Source organism: Bombus huntii, chromosome 3, assembly GCF_024542735.1.
Source record: "Bombus huntii isolate Logan2020A chromosome 3, iyBomHunt1.1, whole genome shotgun sequence".
NCBI classification, from domain to species: domain Eukaryota; kingdom Metazoa; phylum Arthropoda; class Insecta; order Hymenoptera; family Apidae; genus Bombus; species Bombus huntii.
In genome coordinates this window covers 13,351,353-13,368,298 of record NC_066240.1, presented here as the reverse complement: position 1 = coordinate 13,368,298, position 16,946 = coordinate 13,351,353, and the positions used below count along the sequence as shown (strand labels likewise).

Genomic DNA, 16,946 nt, shown 5'->3' with positions numbered 1-16,946 from the left:
ATAACACCACGATAATTATCTGAATAATTATAATATAAATATAATAATTATAATGATGATAATAATTTAACGACAATCTAACTAACAATTGATTATCTCAGTAATTTAATAACAACGATCAAAAAGTAAGTAAGTTCGTAGCACAAGCTGTATATTTTTGTAATAGAACTATTTCTTTGTCATTTGTATCATGATGCCACGATTTTGCCAGTTATGCAGCACGAGAATTCTAATCGATATTAGCGTTTTTCACCCTCGAGAACTATGATGATATCCTCCAGATTCGCTATGATGGTATCCTCCAGATCCGCTGTGATGGTAGCCACCAGCAGGGCCACTATGGTACCTATCTACATTAGGATAATAAGAATCCTTGTAGCCTCCAAAGTTCATCAAGGATTTAAACGTCATCTGTAAGAAGGTTTATCGACAGTTTATAGAAATGCATCCACAGTTACCATTTTTAACGTCTTTAAAAAAAAAAAAAAAGTACCTACCACGTTTGGTACTTCGAAAAAGTCATAAATTTTGAAAGAAATAATTTCAACGGTTGGTAAAAATTTTGATCTGTGCTACTGCTTTCAGTACTTTGCCAAGTATTTAATTCTGAAGGAAAATAAATTATAATAGAAAAATTGTAAATTTAGAAGAAATTCATCAATAGATTCGAACATCGTTTGCAAGTATATTTGCCAACAGAAAAATTAATTAATTAATAATGTATCGTTACAATCGATTTTCAAAGGATCTGTAATTATGCAGGAGAATTCGAATTTACTTGATAGGAAGCACTTTCGAGTCACAGGTGTCTCACCTTCAACGAATCACCGACAAACGCGCGAAGAAGCTTCCGTCTTTCGCAACCTTCCGTCTTTGCGCGTTAATTCACACTGTTTCGCGCAAGGAACCAACAGTTTGTTCTTCTTGCTTTTTGTCACGGACTGTGATTCTCTTGGCGTTGTTCGCGCCTGTCCGCTGGTTGCACCGGTTAAACGCACAATGTCCTCGTTGTCGCAGAAGCGAAGATAATTTTTGTTATCATGAAGATCTGCAGACACATTGTTCCCTATCTCAGCAACAGAATGTCTTTAAACCGAGTAATTGCTGAGACAGTTGACCTAGTTGGGTTCAAGGAACAAGTAGGATTTTCACGAAGATTCGACATTTAAGGAGGTATTCTGGTTTAGAGGCACGAATTTCGGCCGATTTTTGAAGCTCTGTACAAGCGAAACAAAAAATATTTTTGCTATCCTTCTTTTTAGCGTTTGTTTATTGATATTTCGAGATTACGTAAAAAATTCACTGAAAAAAAAGATTCAATATTTAAAAAGTTACGAGCTGGCAAAGTGGGTGCTGCCAAGAAAATGGGGTGTCGTGGCGTGCGTGATATCAACCCTTCTGGTCACCCGAAACAAAAAATGCGAACGGATTCTTAATTAGTATGGATGCCGCTATCGTCTGAACCTTGGAAAAGTCGATACAACATTTTTTCGCAAAATGACGGCCGTTTGAAAAAAAATGTCTTATTTCGCACGTTTTTTTGACAATTCCGAACGTTTAAAAAATAGTAATATTAAGGATTTTGAGCTGAGCGTGGTCCGGACGATAGAGGAGTATATAAGGAATATTCGGACCAAATTTAAAATAAATCGGTTCGTTAGAACTTGAGATATCGTGCACGCCAACTCGGAAAATGTAGTTTCGAGAAAAACGCGTTTAAAGTTTTATTGCACGTTGGTCCCGGTCGGACCAGAGCAGATGCCACGTCACAAAAATGGCTGTAACTCATAAAATAATTGAAATTTCGAAAAATCCTTTTAAGGGCATATTCTTGAATGTCTAAACTTTGGAAATACGAAAAAAATTTTCGATTTTTTCAAATTTCTAGTCCAGAATAGCCCCTTAACTTCGATTCTTTGAATCTTTAAATCTTTGGATCTTTCAATTTCTTCATTTTTTAATATCGAGGGATAAGGCGGGGCAGCCAGCTACGCTCGTTAAAGCCCAGAACTGAAGACGACGCGTCGCGAGTTCGAATCCTCGGCATAAAGGACTTCAAAAAAGGGACGGAAAAACCAAAAATATCGAGGGATAAAAGAAAAAACGTCATTCAGATATTACACGGAACCTTTGTTAATAAAAAAGATTGTGGTAAGAAAATTTACACTATTCACCTGTCTTATGTTGATTTCTATTCCAAATCAAAGAGACTAGACAAAAAGTAGCGTTACATTTTACATGAAAATTCGGCTTAATCGTGGTTCTAAATGTTTTAAAAGGCGACCGATTTAATCGGTTGATCGATGTGGTGGGTTCGTTGAACGACAGCTTCGGAAAGAGGATCACCGTTCTCGTTTGGTCTCGACACGGTTCTCGCGTATGAAGCTAAATGAAATCTTTAACGAAATTTGTCGTTGCGTTTAATTTAGAGGATTACTGAGACGACTGTCCTGGTTGGATTCGAAGACTGTGAGTGTTCATGAGTATTTTGATGAAGATTTAACGCTGATGACGCCAGCAACAATTTTCAGAGAGCGTCGGTTAGCTCGAGGACTTTTAAGAAAGGAAAGTTGTCACAGCGAGAAGCCAACGCGACTTTGATCCAATAATCGGCGTATTAATTGCCTTAATTGTTATTAATGAATTTTATGTAGAGGATGCGTGCAAAAATAACGAAAGCGAGAGTTACAAATTTGTACAAAAGATTTGAAAATTTATAATTTATAATTGAAGGACTAAGGATTTTGAAGGATTTCGAGGACTAAGATTTATCGATAAGACCGTTTATTAATTTCAATTGAGATATCATCGTACCGCACATCATACATACAACTTACGTCTAAGAGATACGCTAACTGAGCTAAATAGAACAGAACGTGGCTATTGTGAAAAAACTCCACCCGTGTGTTTGTTTGTTTGTGTGTGTGTGTTTACGTGTATACATATATAATACCTATATACAATAGATAATTTTGAGCGGGTGATAAAACAAACACAATATCCTGAGACGTTAACTCGTAAAAAAGAAAACTAGGGAGGGGCATTCCAACGTACAAATTTCCTCGAATCCCATTGAAACAAGCCAGAAAAAAAGATTCGAAGAAACTCGTCAATCTGATTTACCAAACGTAAAACATCCGACAACTCAAAGCTCGTCTTCCTCCCCTAAACGAAGAAACTGTCTCGCTAGATGCGAACAAGCTAGAGATTAAATATTGAAGATGTCGACTCGGATCGTGGCAAAAAGAAAACGCAGATTCAATTCAAACAGAGATTAACAATGCAGATATTACAATTAACGTTCGATAATTGATTTTCAAGGAAAAGAACGGGTCCTCCCTTTGCGTGGTAGCTGTTCGAGTCTCGACTACGGGCTAACTCTATGTCCACTAAGTTCAATAAATAGAAATAAATATCGTGATTGTCGTAGAGACCTGTCCAAACGGTACACAGTTCGTCCAGGCCCTGGAATCTCATTCAGTCTACATCTACTTTAAAGTGTATTATACTCTCGCCATTGTTTCGTGCACGGCCTCTTCTCACGCGTATCCTCTCTGTCGTGAACTCCTTTTACGTAAATGAACTCTCAGGATCCGCCAGGAACGTTTCCACATCCCAGAGAACTCGGAGAGTTTTATCAATCGTTACGGATTATCGACCAATTAATAGCAACGCTGTCGGACACGTTGATCGACCAATAAATTAACACACTGTTCACTAGCTATTTTATGCAAACATTGATGCATACTGCTTGATATTTTATCCAAAGATGAACGCCTGTATCACCAGCCACAACGTCCGTACGTGTAAACACGAGTTTAATAGTGACTGGTCAACAATGTATTAAAAACTGATCATTAATCGATCAATAAAACCTATGATTTCGTCAATTCAGATCGGATCTTACTTTCGTTATAATTTCGCTTCGACTAAGTCTCGGTTCTAAATGTTCCAATTTAAAATTGGTCGATCGATGAGGCGAGTTCGTCGAACGAGAGCTTCGAGAAGAGGATCACCATTCTGGTTTGGTCTCGACACGGTTCTCGCGTATAAAGCTACTCTTCCATCGGTGCGATTTAAACTTCGGCACACGACACACCCGGCCAAGACACTCCAAAAGTTAATAGAAAATCTTTTAACGAAGGAATGATCGTTTTAAACGGAATTCCTCGTTGAGTTTAATTTAGAGAAGTTAGGAATAACCGAGTGCGGTGTTAGTCGCGTCGCAGAGAGTCTAAATCGTACTTGAAGGAATCGAAAAGGGTTTTCATACGGCGTTGCAATCCATGAACAGGGTTCTGCAATCTTCACCGGTGCGTCCGCGTCGACCTGCTTCGTACAGTGCTTCGAAACCTACTCCGCTCTGCCTTTGGAGCAGGTAACTTGTCGCGTACCTTGAAAATGTAAGAAATTTTATTTATTACTCGTTTATTATTGCAAGTATTATGTTGTTTGTCAGCGTCGGTCAATCACTGTTTTCTTTGTTAATGTTATGTAGATTCACAATCGAGGAGCTTTCTGGCAATCCAGTCCATAAGACAAAATGACGAGTTAGGTAGATTGTGTCGAAGATACTTTTAATATTTTGTACACTCTCTAACTACTGTGATACCTGAGTTTTAATTGCTTTGTGTCAACTGTTAATTTGAAAATCTGAAACTTTTCAACTCTGGAAATCTAAGAATGTAAAAATATAGGGATTACAGGATTTAAAAGTTCGAAAACTTGGATTTCGAGAATTAGAAGACTCGTAAGTTTAGAAATTTGAGAATTTTAAACATCGGATATTTGAAAATTTGGAAATGAAATGTGTCACTGCGACGAATTGAAGAACTTTGTTCTTTTGTACGTTTATAGAATAATTCAAATATTTAACTAGAAAAGCATTCATCGCCTATATATATACTTACTATATATATTCTTCCCAGAAATCTTCTCAATTGGAAGAACACTACAAGAAAAATAAAGGCACTTACGATCCAAGTTGACAGAAGATAGAAGACGTCCCCTGAGCATCTGCAACACACTCTGCACTGGCCTCGCAGAGGGCTCTTTCGGCGCAGCCTCGTTGACCTTCATCTTCCGCACGACCAACGTTATTAAATGACTTCACTGACCTCATGTAGCCCTAAAATAAAAATCGCGTTAATCTCAGAACGGATAAAAACAGAATAGGTTTATGCAAAAAATTATATTTTCAAGTACCTTGAGCATGGAAATGGAGGCGACTGCAGCTTCTGAAACCGTGTCTCGTCTTCCCATAGACCTAGCTGCCAGGGAACGATGAGAGAACGAGGTCTTCAACGCGTCCAGAAGATTGATCACTATGCTAATGAACTGTTTCGGAGAAATTGATCCATTAAATGCGTGTAAGAATTATAATACTAGGCGAAATCAACAGAGCAAAAGCATTATTCTACTCGTGGAAAGCGTACTTTTTATTTTATTTTAGCTTATCGACGCTTCGTCAATTCCTCTGTCATTGATCTTAATAAAATTTTTCACGAAAACTTCATTGTAAAATTTAGAAATGATAAATAGACTGTGGATTTTTGTGCATCTGTGGGGAATTCGAAGATACATAAAATACTTAAAACAGAATGCTGAACCCCCTGAGTATTGCAACACCAACAGCACCAGCGTATGTATACTTTGCTACTGCATCAAATTCGAAGATACAAGATGCAACTTAAAAATACCCAACGATATGCAATCGCTTCTAACCAATAGAAGAAGACAATGTGAAAAATGCCCCAAGTTTCCTAAAGGAGATAAATCTTTTGCACCGCCTATAGAAGTATATAAAACTGTACTAATTCGCTAGCTAATAACTAATTAATTATTTATTCATATTTATGGAATACTTGTAATTGTGATTACTTGTTAATATCTTAGCAGGGAGTGTGACGAAGGACAAAAAATAAAACGCATATACGAAGATATATAAAATATCCAACGTAGAATACTCTGCTTCTTTAGTTATTTAGAAAAATATGTATTTCGTATAAATATCCATAGTCTATATTCTAGTGTATCTTTTGACGAAACGTCAATTAGAAAAAGAGACAGAAGGAGTGAAATCATTCATGTACAATGTGTTCGATCAGGTACTAACCTCGGAAGCGTTTTTAGCCATGACAGCAACCTGATCGGGGTCTCTGCCCTGTCCTAGAAACGCGCCCAGCACCGCAGTCAAAATGCCCTAAACAACCGACACCAGCCATGTGCTCTAAGTTAACATTCTCTGATGATATATTTACAAAGGAGATCGAGTCTGTAACGTTGCCCCAAGCAACAGATTATATTCTATAATTTACACGAAATCACAGTAACGTACGATCTTCAATTACGAAACTATTCTATAATACATTACAATTTTAGAATTAAACAAATTTTCCGTCGAACGGTAAGGAAGGAAGTTAGACAGAAGTTAAATCGAAAAGGTATTTTCTTTACCCATTGATAATACTAAAAGACATTATTTTAGGATTTTAGGATTCATAGAATATTTTTAAAAAGTATCGAACGAAAGAGGACGAAGTTGGATCGAAACCGGATCGAAAGGGAAATTAAGTCGTTTAGAAAACGTGAAGATCGTTAACGTGTCCAGGGTCCCCTTAATTGCAACAGCAGACAGTAGAGCTCGTTAAGGGAAGTAACAGCTCGTGTCGACAAACGACTCGTACGTCGTTGTGATTTCTCTTTTAAAAAGAATTGCGTACAAAAGTAAGAGGACGTAGAAGCGACGATATTATTTTACAATGCGTGCACGAACGACACGTTCCATCATAGATAGAAAAACAGCGATATCTTCTTCTCGAATTCTAAACGAATATTTCTTTAGGAGAAAGACGAACGTCTCTCCGTGTTCCGTTTCATGCTCAGCGATGTACAGTTTACAGCGTAGACGTGCTACTAATTCTAATTTAGGCCCGCCGTCCACGAAGTGTCGCTTCATAGAAACGTAAGCGTAATCTATTAGACATAACTCAGATGTCGAGTACGCTACTGAAAATGTTAAACACTTGTCGTCATGACAAGAACGCGCAGCAACGAAAACGGTTTGCCGATGTTCAGGCGCATGTTGCTTTACGACGACCGTACTGAAGCTCGGTCTGCACATCGAAAAAACGTGTCATGATGCATCGACATTCAGCTTTCGCGAAATCTGCATCAGTTTTAACCTACGTTGAAACACATGTTTCAAAATATTCGATTATTTTCCAACTCCAGTATTGTCGTCATCAATCGGACTATCGCAGATCATAAATTGATCGATGTGTCGATTATAAAAAAATACAAAATTAAAGATTCTCCTCGAAAGGAAATTTATTTCCTACGAAATCGTATTCGGTATCCTAATTCCTGCATCGATATGAGATAATTTCGATACAAATCCGCCGATACAGATCTACGTACACTGTAACGTGTCTGACGAAAGCTGCTTACCGATGCATGGTAATATGTTTCGACGCGTAAAATTTCATTTCACTGTTGGTATCAACGCGCTAATACGCGTCTATGAAGCGACGCTTCGTGGATAGCGGACCTTAGCTATTCAAATGTACAGCGTTACTGGAATCTAGACAAAATGCTACGAAAGGAGGGGTCGATCGAACGATTCCATGGTAAATACATCGAATCGTAGACAACATTCTACTAGAATTTGAAAAAAAATTCTACAAAAAGTTCTATAAAACTATATGAGTGGCTATTACCATGGAATAATTCAGTTGAGCCTACAATGCGTTTGACCCAGATCGGTTCTCGCGGTACAGTCAGTTCAGCTTGTGCTTGCTTTCGTTACGCGACCCGAATCAAGATGAAAGTCTCGGAAACTCGCTGTTCCTGTTGCGCGAAACCGTTTCAAGTAACCCTCCGATTGCTTTCTAACTCTGTTTCTTAGTCGCGAACATGTCCAATATTAATTCCGATCAAGTATACAAAGTTTTCTAATAATCACGGTACAAAGGGAAATGATTCCGCGTGAAAAAGCAAGTCGAAGACATAGAGCAAACTTTGTTCGTACGTCGTTTTGCTTTCGAGAAAATCGAGTTTCAAAAGTCGTCAGCTATACCCGAACTTCGCTAATTGCGGACCGAACGATAGCGAATAATCAACAGGAAATTTATTCTACGCGCGAGAATTAGTCGAAAATATAGAATAAAATTTGGTTTTGAAGAAAAATAATCTTAGAAATTCGTCACACGCCTGTACGAGGCTAAATTCTTAACTAGAGATGATCAAGCTCTATTTCTGTGAAAACAATTTAAACAATTAGTCTAACGAGGCTTTAAAACAATTAGTAGATTATTCCCCGACACCAAGCAAATTTTCAAATTGGATTTTCTCAAAAACAAAGCGCTGCCTGAAGAAATTATATTCTATATTTTCGACTTATTTTTTCACGTACGACCATCCCCCTGCCGATTAATAGAACGTGCCGTGACTAATAGAACACGCTGTATGTTATCAAGAAACATATCGCAGCATGAACATACCTAAAAAATGATACGTTTGATTTTTAGGTAATGGATGGACTAAAGATTCTACGAAATTTGACGTGGAAGCGGAAATGACCGTAATCAAAGGGAAGAAATGTGTGATGTTGTTGCGAGAGTACCTGCATGGGGCTGCTCTGATTGTCAACCTTGTCGATACCATCGACAGGTTGTTGAGGACCTCCTAGAAGAGCGGTGAGCACCCTGAGTCCTACTGACAGTAAATTTGCCCAAGGACTGGCTGGTGCTCCATCGTCGATCTCGTTTTTGCTTGGACCGGCTACACCGCCTGTTTGCCCTAAGAGCATCTGCATCAGCATGCTCAGCATGTTCGACCACGAAAACCCGGTACTGCTACCTTCCTGGTGGAACAAAACGGAGAAACGTTTAGTCTAAAATCGAGAAAATGGAAGTTCGAGACGAATCAATTTGCATGAGAAGAAATAAATATCAGGTTGTCCCAAAAGTTCCTTTCGTTTTACAAGGAAATAAAAGATGCACAACATTCTTTATTTTATATTATTTCATTGAATTATGTGTTTTGTACTATTGCTACAAAATGGATCATACATTGACTTATGGCAAATTACATTGGGTCATATTGAATTATGCATTTTCTTTTTTATTACTACAAAATGGATCATACATAATTCAATAAAATAATATAGAAAGGAAGAGAATGTTGTGAATCCATTACTTTCTTGTAAAGCGAAAAAAACTTTCATAGACAACCTAATACAACTATAAATGATGATGTTAATTATTATTATTGTATACTACATATGTATAATAATGGACAAAAGAAAATTTATAAAATAAGAGGTGTGAGAGTAAGCCAACGTAATTTTCTACCAAGAAAATTCTTATTTTTCTTCTTTTTTTAAGTATATTCTGAAAAATATGAATCTGCATAAAAATTCGCAGACTAATAACATATGTATGTATACGCCGTGGGATAGAAGACTGTTAGCAATATGGTAAAAAATATTTTGTACTAAAGAGTTACTAAAATACATAGTGTATCGATTTAAAAAAAAAATTAAAAAATGTTTCTAATAGTTTACTTGAATCTGATTGGTGCTGATGTCGTCCAGGTCATCGAGGGCGACCTTCTTCATGGCGTTTGGCTTCTCCGCGAATTTCCTCTCGTCCCTCACCTGCTGTTGGAACTGTTGCGGATATTGAGGATGCTGTGGCAGTGATGCTGCTTGTCCAAGAACAAGCGCCACCAAGCATAGCGACACGTACTGATTGTATTTCATTCTGAAAAGAAAATTCAACCTTCTCCATCATCGTCGATCAATACCAAAAGAGCGATCGACTCGATGATTAATTAGAAAAGAGAGTTCTTCGTCACAAGTAAATGTAGTAAGTCTGATGCAACACTCTCGCTCTCTCTCTCCCTCTCTCTCTCTCTCTCTCTCTCTCTCTCTCTCTCTCTCTCTCTCTCTCTCTCTCTCTCTCTCTAACATCGAATGACTCAAAAGAGAAAACACGGATGGAGGGCCGAAGTTCAAGAAGAATTCAAACTCTTTATATGGAATCAGAAAAATGTCACAGCTTCCGTTCTTAACGCTGCTACGATCCTCGGATTTGTATGTTTCAATCTTGTTCTCATGTTGTCATGTCATTATGTTTAACATAAGATAATATTTAAAATAAATAAAATATTGAAGTTGTACACACCAATAAGAGACTGTTGACGATGAGAGGAGGCAACAGCAGAGCTGAATTTATTTTTCTACCTCTTTTCCTTTAAACAATTATATGTTCTCTCAAGGAAGAGAGTCCTTAATTACGCGTAAATGTAACTGACGCCACGCTCTCTCCAGCATCGAATGACTCAAAAGAGAAAACAAGAACGTAGAACCGAATCAAGAGGAATTCGAATTCACTATATCGATTCACGCTCCAAATATGTCGCAGCTTCCGGTCTTCAATTTATTCATCTATCTGCTTTCCTTTGAATGATTGAACGAATACTATAATAACTACGAACTCTCTCAAAATTTCTACAATCAAACTTACAAACAGATGAAAATAATCTTCCACGTCGATTACTAAATCGCGAATGTTTATACAGATTCACGCTCTTATGAACACAATTACCAAAAATGAAATTTAAATAGAGATTTCTTTCATCTTTTACGTACTACGAAGAAATACAGTAGTTTGGATACTCTTTACATTTTTGTATCTAAATCTGGTGAATGAGAATTCAATATAAATGAAAGTAACCATACAAATTCATACCCTTGGAAACATGATTGAAGGGAATGAAATTTAAATAAAAATTTTGCCCATCTTCTAAATACTGCAACGAGTATCGTACTTTGGATACTCTTTACATTTTTGTATCTCAATCTGGTGAATGAGGATTCAATATGAATGAAAATAACCATACAAATTCATATCCTTAGAAACATGATTGAAGGGAATGAAATTTAAATAAAAATTTTGCCCATCTTCTGAATACTACAACGAGTATCGTACTTTGGATACTCTTTACATTTTTGTATCTAAATCTGGTGAATGAGAATTCAATATGAATGAAAATAATCATACAATTGCACTTTGGAAATTTTCTATATTCTTGCTTTTAAACTTCCCGTAAATGCAACTACACTTTGCCAGTCTATCGATTACAAATATTCAACCAGAAGTACCTGGTAACCGGAGCGGGAAATAATTTTTCTTTTTTTTTTTTTTTTTTTTTTGATATGCCATATAATGTAGAAAGACATAGTGGCCAGAGAAGATTCTACATATTCTTAATTAATACAAAAAGAGGATCGTAGGATGTACACGGTTCCGTGATCTCAATGGAAGGCTACGTTCATCTAGGTAGTCCGGTATCGATAACCTTGATCTTGAGCCTCGGAGCGTTGGTGAGGAAAAAGCGAAGCGATCGCGGGCACGCGAAACGAATAAAGCGGAATGGTACTGGCGTAAAGCGGAGGAACGACGCATCGAGCGACAGGAAAGTGTGTCAAAGCGGTTAAGGTCATCCTGGCAACACCAAGTAGCCCACTTCTCGATCGAAGCTACCGGTTTGTTGAACCCGGCAGGTACCGTTACCTGAAAACGCGGTCGCGACCTACTGACGTCTTCCTCGTCCTCGACTGTACCGGTTGGTTAGTCGAGGAAGAAAAATAAATAAATAAAAAAATGAAAGGAAGAACGTTGCCCAGCAAAAGGAAATCATAGAAATCCGATCTCCCTGGGTAATTAAAAAGGGAGTTGAACAAGTTTATGATAAATGTTCGAGAAAATTAAAATGGAAGATTGAGTACTGTCGACATATAACAATATACGATACAAATAAAAGAAAGCATTAAGGAACACTTCTGTGTTTTGGCGATGATTATTCATAGGTAAAGAAAGAATTTAAAAAAAAAGGTCGTTCGTTTCTTGGATTCAATGATAGAACGTAAGTGAATAGAGGAATTCCAAGGAATGGTTTTCGAAAGCAAATAGAAAAGACGTAGCGTGAAGCCACGCCTCTCGAAAACGGTACCTGCCGCGGAGGAAAAATCGCGAACGATTTCTAACTGTTGCCGGCATCTGTAAAAGGCATTTGCTACCCGTTCCTAGCTTGTCGAATTCATTCGCGTATCGTCGATTTCTAGCACGACAGAAAGAATCTTCCATATTCGATGCCCTTACATCGAACGTTGATACTCTCGACCATGGAACAAGTGTTATAAATCGAGCTTAAAATTATTTTCGTTGAAAGAGCGATCGAACCGAGCTTTTGAAATTATATTTCCACGGGTCCAGACTATGTAAGTACGAATGCAAAATGATCTGTCAGAATTGGAACTGGAAAAAAATGGAAAAGTTCGTTGAACGATCGTACGAGAGAATTTCGATAATTTGAACGTTAAATCGCAGTAATCGGAGGAAAGTAACGTGTGATGCGCGAGTGTCGACGTATCTGGGCAAACTGTAAGGTACTTACTTCGTTACTTCCAGGTAGACTTCCTTGACACTGACTCTCAGTTCTGAAGATGAAATTCCACGCGAGGTGTTCTATATAGCTTGCGGATTCACGTGGGGGTAAGCCGCACGGCCAATGACCACACACCTTTGGCACTATTTTCAATGGAACGGACCAATCCTCTGCCGCTTCTGTTCGCTGTCGATCCCGAAGGTCTACTTTTCGAATACTTTTCGTCCAGATTTTACGGTTTCAACATTCCACCAGCCTTTTATCGCGATCGAATACTCTCGCACAAAACAATGTACGAACGAACGTTCGGTTACCGAGTTTTCCCTCCTTCCCTATGTTTTTGCTTCGTTGATTACTGAAATTATTTCTGACAAAGTTCAAAGGATGCATCTCGTAGTTTAATTATAATTCGCGTCTGTCCGGAACTGAGCTCGTGCTATATCATTCTCAAGCGTAGCTCTGCCATGGCTAGAACGTGGATACTTATGTATCTATGAGAAATTTCAAAGAGCAAGATTATAGCGCATAGATGTACACGATACTAGCTACTAATTAACCGTTAAGAGAAATAAAACAGAATAGCAACATTATGTAAGAATTAGGAATCCGATAGAAGAATCTGCTGTACTATAAGAAACTGGAAGTAAAAATCCAATCGATCTGCTTGTAAGGGGCTCTGAGCCTACAGTAAAAGAAACAAATAGAAACATATAGAATATGCAAAGTGTAGCATCATGGCGTTCAATACGTGAAACAGATCTCCGGTCGCGTTACATTTCTCCAATAGCATTTATAGAAGTACAAATACAAAGTAGAGTGTGAGAGTGTCCAGTCACGACTGTTTACTCGAAAATGCAAATTCCACGAGACCGCAAAAATCTGTAATCATTGACGCTAGCGGTTTTTTCTTCCCAATGGAATAATTTTTCTACCTACTTACGGCATCGTTCCGAGCTTTCTTGTTTTCCTCGATTCCGTCGAGTTTATCAAGACGGTTAACACAGGCCAGTTAGAATACAAACGTATCGTGAATGAGATAAACTTTTCAACCGTTCTCCGGCTGTATCGTGTCATTAGTTCTTTCCAATAAGAACCACACGAAGGATTTCTAAAACAAACGTATAAAAGATGTTGGAAACTTTATCGTTTAATTATCTAAAGAAGGTCGATGTAGTCGAAGGTGTCGGTGAATATTAGAATATCCTGTTCGCACCGACATCAACCAAACGAATTGGACGCGAAATAAAACGACGATGCATCGATCGATCGTTGGATTGGCCTATTCGCTCGTCCACAGCCGGAGGCTTTCCTTTTCTTCTTGAAGGCCCATTTCGCGTTGCGTGCACCCTAGACTAGGCGGTCGCGATTCATCATAACTGTTTCAGTAGCGGGATGCTGGAGTCGTGTCTTCTTATTAGGAGCATCTCGCTAATCACCGCGTATAAGAGCGACCTGCAATTCGCGAAAAAAATAAGTCGGACCTTCGGTGAACGTACTTGCGTACGTGTATTCCATTTTCTACGTTTCATCGTTCTTTGATACTTTTGATCAGTGGTCTATCGGTGTACAATTTTCGGACGCTCTATGAAAGAAATTCGATAGAAGAATTTCATTAGAACAATCGGGGACGGATTTACCTCGACGCTAATGACGCTGTAAACCCCGGAAAGCTATGAGGACCGAGAGGTGGCTGTCGAAAAGCTTGATGAACGATCTTCGGAATTACATAAAATACGTTTGTTGGTAGGCGAAGACTGGGACAATGATTTTAGTTTGGCTGGTACGATATCTGTTGAGTCAACACGTATAGAATGTTCGAGATGGCCATCGAGCGCTCCATGTTGTATTCTGAAGTGTTGTGGAGGATCCTTGCGTTTACTAGAATACGTGAAAAACAATTGAATCGAACGGGACTCGCTTACCATGACAGTTTTGAAGACGATTCTACACTGACCATCGTATCGTGCGTATCTTGTGACAGATTACCCGGAGGATAAAGATCATTTAAAAACTGAGATTAAAGAGATCGTTTGGAGACGTAAATATCAATTTCCTATTGGTTTAACAGGCATCCGTTTGGTCAGGATAAACTTCTTTTAAATTTGGTTTACCTCAGAGCCCCTAAAGGGTTAAATCCGCCACTGAGCACATATATATATATAATATAAATCCTTGGGGTAAATAAGACGATCGATTCTGGAAAATCAAGTTTATTTTGGGAATAAATTAAATTATATACAATAACAGTTAATAATAAATCTACTATAGATTTTACCTGTCGTACAAATGTTACCAATCGAGAATCGATTTTCTAAGCCCTAACTTACCGTTCTTCTCTCGTGATCTAATCTATTCAGTAAGATGGCTGCCGGTAAAACAAAGCAAAAGTAAAAATGTCGGTTGGCGGGTAGTTTGAATTCTATAGAATTTACATATATATATATATATATATATTATAAAAATTAGTATACAGCTTGGATAGATATCTCGAGCATGGATGATTAAACTACTTTTACGGGCTCTACGAAGTACACATTTGTAATAAATATCTTGTAGCCGCTAAATATTTTTAGATTCGTTCCAAACTTTATCGATACAATGACGATGATCGTGTCTCATGTAGTTATATAATATGTCTCATAAAGTAGGAATTGTTAATCAATTTCAAGATTGAAGTATTATTAGATACTTAAAACGTTGTTCGTTGAACACGGTGTACATTATATGTATATACATCATAGATGGATAGTAACGTAACGGGACTAACAAACGACCTTCAACAAGGTGAACTAATTCTTCCGTAGAAGTAAAAGGTCCATCGGAAGTACTAATTCCTTCTTTCCTTTCTTCCTACTTCTTGTGTCAATTGGAGCGAATAAAAAGAACGTCTTCAGTTTAATATTTTGACAAAGGGAAATGTTTACCATGAATTTTGTATAAAAAAAAGAAAAATAAAACACATAGGAAGATATAGAGTCAAAGAAAGATATTAAATACGAAGATTATCTACAGAAAAGCACAATACGCAAATTCCAATTTGTTCAATAATCCACATAGGTTTAGTGCCATGCAAGAATCCGTTGCAACTTCTACGATCCCAATTTTTCTCATAAGTCCATGTCATTAGAAATGATACATTGCCTGTATGTATGAAGCATCATTAACGTTTTCTACTAGAATTTTTTTACTTTCTAAACATTTGTTCACTTTCTGAATAACTTAAAAACACTATATTCTTTATCTGTTCAATATTAGTATCAGTACCATCGGTAAGGTAGATTCCGCTGAAAAGTAGAAAGCCTGTATACTTAAAGGCGCACTTTTTCGATAAATTGGAATCTCAGGAAAAAATTCGATGTTTCTAGTAACGGGAACTGTTTGAACGTTCGTTAGCGTGTTTTAGATACAAAGAAACGGTAATTCATATGTGCACGCTTCGCTTCGATATAGCTTTTCAAATTTTTGTAGGCTAAGCTTCGCTTCTGTCTGGAATGCCGTGTCCCGTGCATGAATGGCATCACGCTCGTTCCTCCCGAACGAACCTGGGAAAATTATCGGTGTTCCGGCATCTATAATAAAGCTGAAAAGAATAAAAGATCCAGTCCGCTATTAGACCTTTACCACTGACACAGAAATGCAATGGTACATTAACGAGCGTGAACCAGTCATTTCTGTTTGCCTCTCTGTCAGTTTCCTTCGTGACCGTTTGCCTCGTCAAGATTATAATTATCCTTTAATAAATTCAATCCTACTACATCGAGAATTCAATATACCTTTTACTTACGTATAATATTTATTTATAGTGCATGTACTATCTTTATATTTTATTTCGAAATAAACTTTCGCTGCAAACAATCTTCACGGTATGAATGAAACTTTTGGATGACGGTCTGGCTCTCATTTTAATAAAATAACTTTAAATTTTTTCAGAAAAATGTTAGTATAAGTTTGAAATAAAAAGATATACATAATTAATATCACTAACGATTCATTCATAACTTTCTGAGATTTGAAAAAATTTTAACAACAAAAAAGGTACAGTTAGGTGAAAGACAACTTAAAAAACATAATTAGAGGAAAAAGAAATAATATACGGGGTGAAAAGTAAAACAGGTAAGGTAAGCGGAAAATATAGATTGGATAATATAATTTCAGAAACCTAACTCAGAAATTCATTTTTATGGGTACTTAGTGGCAAACTAATTTCATTTTGTATTACATACTGGTAGAATATCTATTACAGCTACTTGACATACAAAGTGTCAGGATAGCGGGAATCGTTGAATGTATTCTATCATTTGTATTCTGCCTCCCTTTTCTTGCACGGTGCATAATAATTGTTACTTTGCAATTCATTCTAATGAAAAATGATCTATGAATTTCATATTAGAAATAATGGGGTATTGTTTTATTGCATGTTTAAAGATATCCTTCTCATTAAAAATATAATAATTAGAGTGATATTTCAACATATACATGTAGCTACTTTTATA

General features: G+C 37.3%; 1 protein-coding gene across 5 annotated transcripts; it reads right to left on the bottom strand.

Annotated features, from left to right (window-relative positions):
* Positions 1 to 2,767: 2,767 nt before the first annotated feature.
* Positions 2,768 to 16,849, bottom strand: LOC126863511 (uncharacterized). 5 transcript variants are annotated; one of them, XM_050613785.1, is made up of 12 exons: positions 14,729 to 16,846; positions 14,376 to 14,649; positions 14,091 to 14,301; positions 13,667 to 13,905; positions 13,394 to 13,561; positions 12,463 to 13,332; positions 9,566 to 9,764; positions 8,624 to 8,863; positions 6,116 to 6,202; positions 5,206 to 5,337; positions 4,977 to 5,128; positions 2,768 to 4,394 (listed from the first exon to the last, which is right to left on the bottom strand). In XM_050613785.1, the coding sequence occupies exons 7-12, from the start codon at positions 9,761 to 9,763 to the stop codon at positions 4,268 to 4,270; spliced, it is 936 nt and encodes a 311-aa protein (XP_050469742.1). In that variant the 5' UTR covers position 9,764; positions 12,463 to 13,332; positions 13,394 to 13,561; positions 13,667 to 13,905; positions 14,091 to 14,301; positions 14,376 to 14,649; positions 14,729 to 16,846; the 3' UTR covers positions 2,768 to 4,267. The 5 variants fall into 5 exon arrangements, with proteins under 5 accessions (XP_050469742.1, XP_050469739.1, XP_050469741.1 ...); XM_050613782.1 differs by having other exon boundaries at positions 14,091 to 14,331; positions 14,408 to 14,649; XM_050613784.1 differs by having other exon boundaries at positions 14,091 to 14,321; positions 14,408 to 14,649.
* Between the last annotated feature and the right edge of the window lie 97 nt (positions 16,850 to 16,946).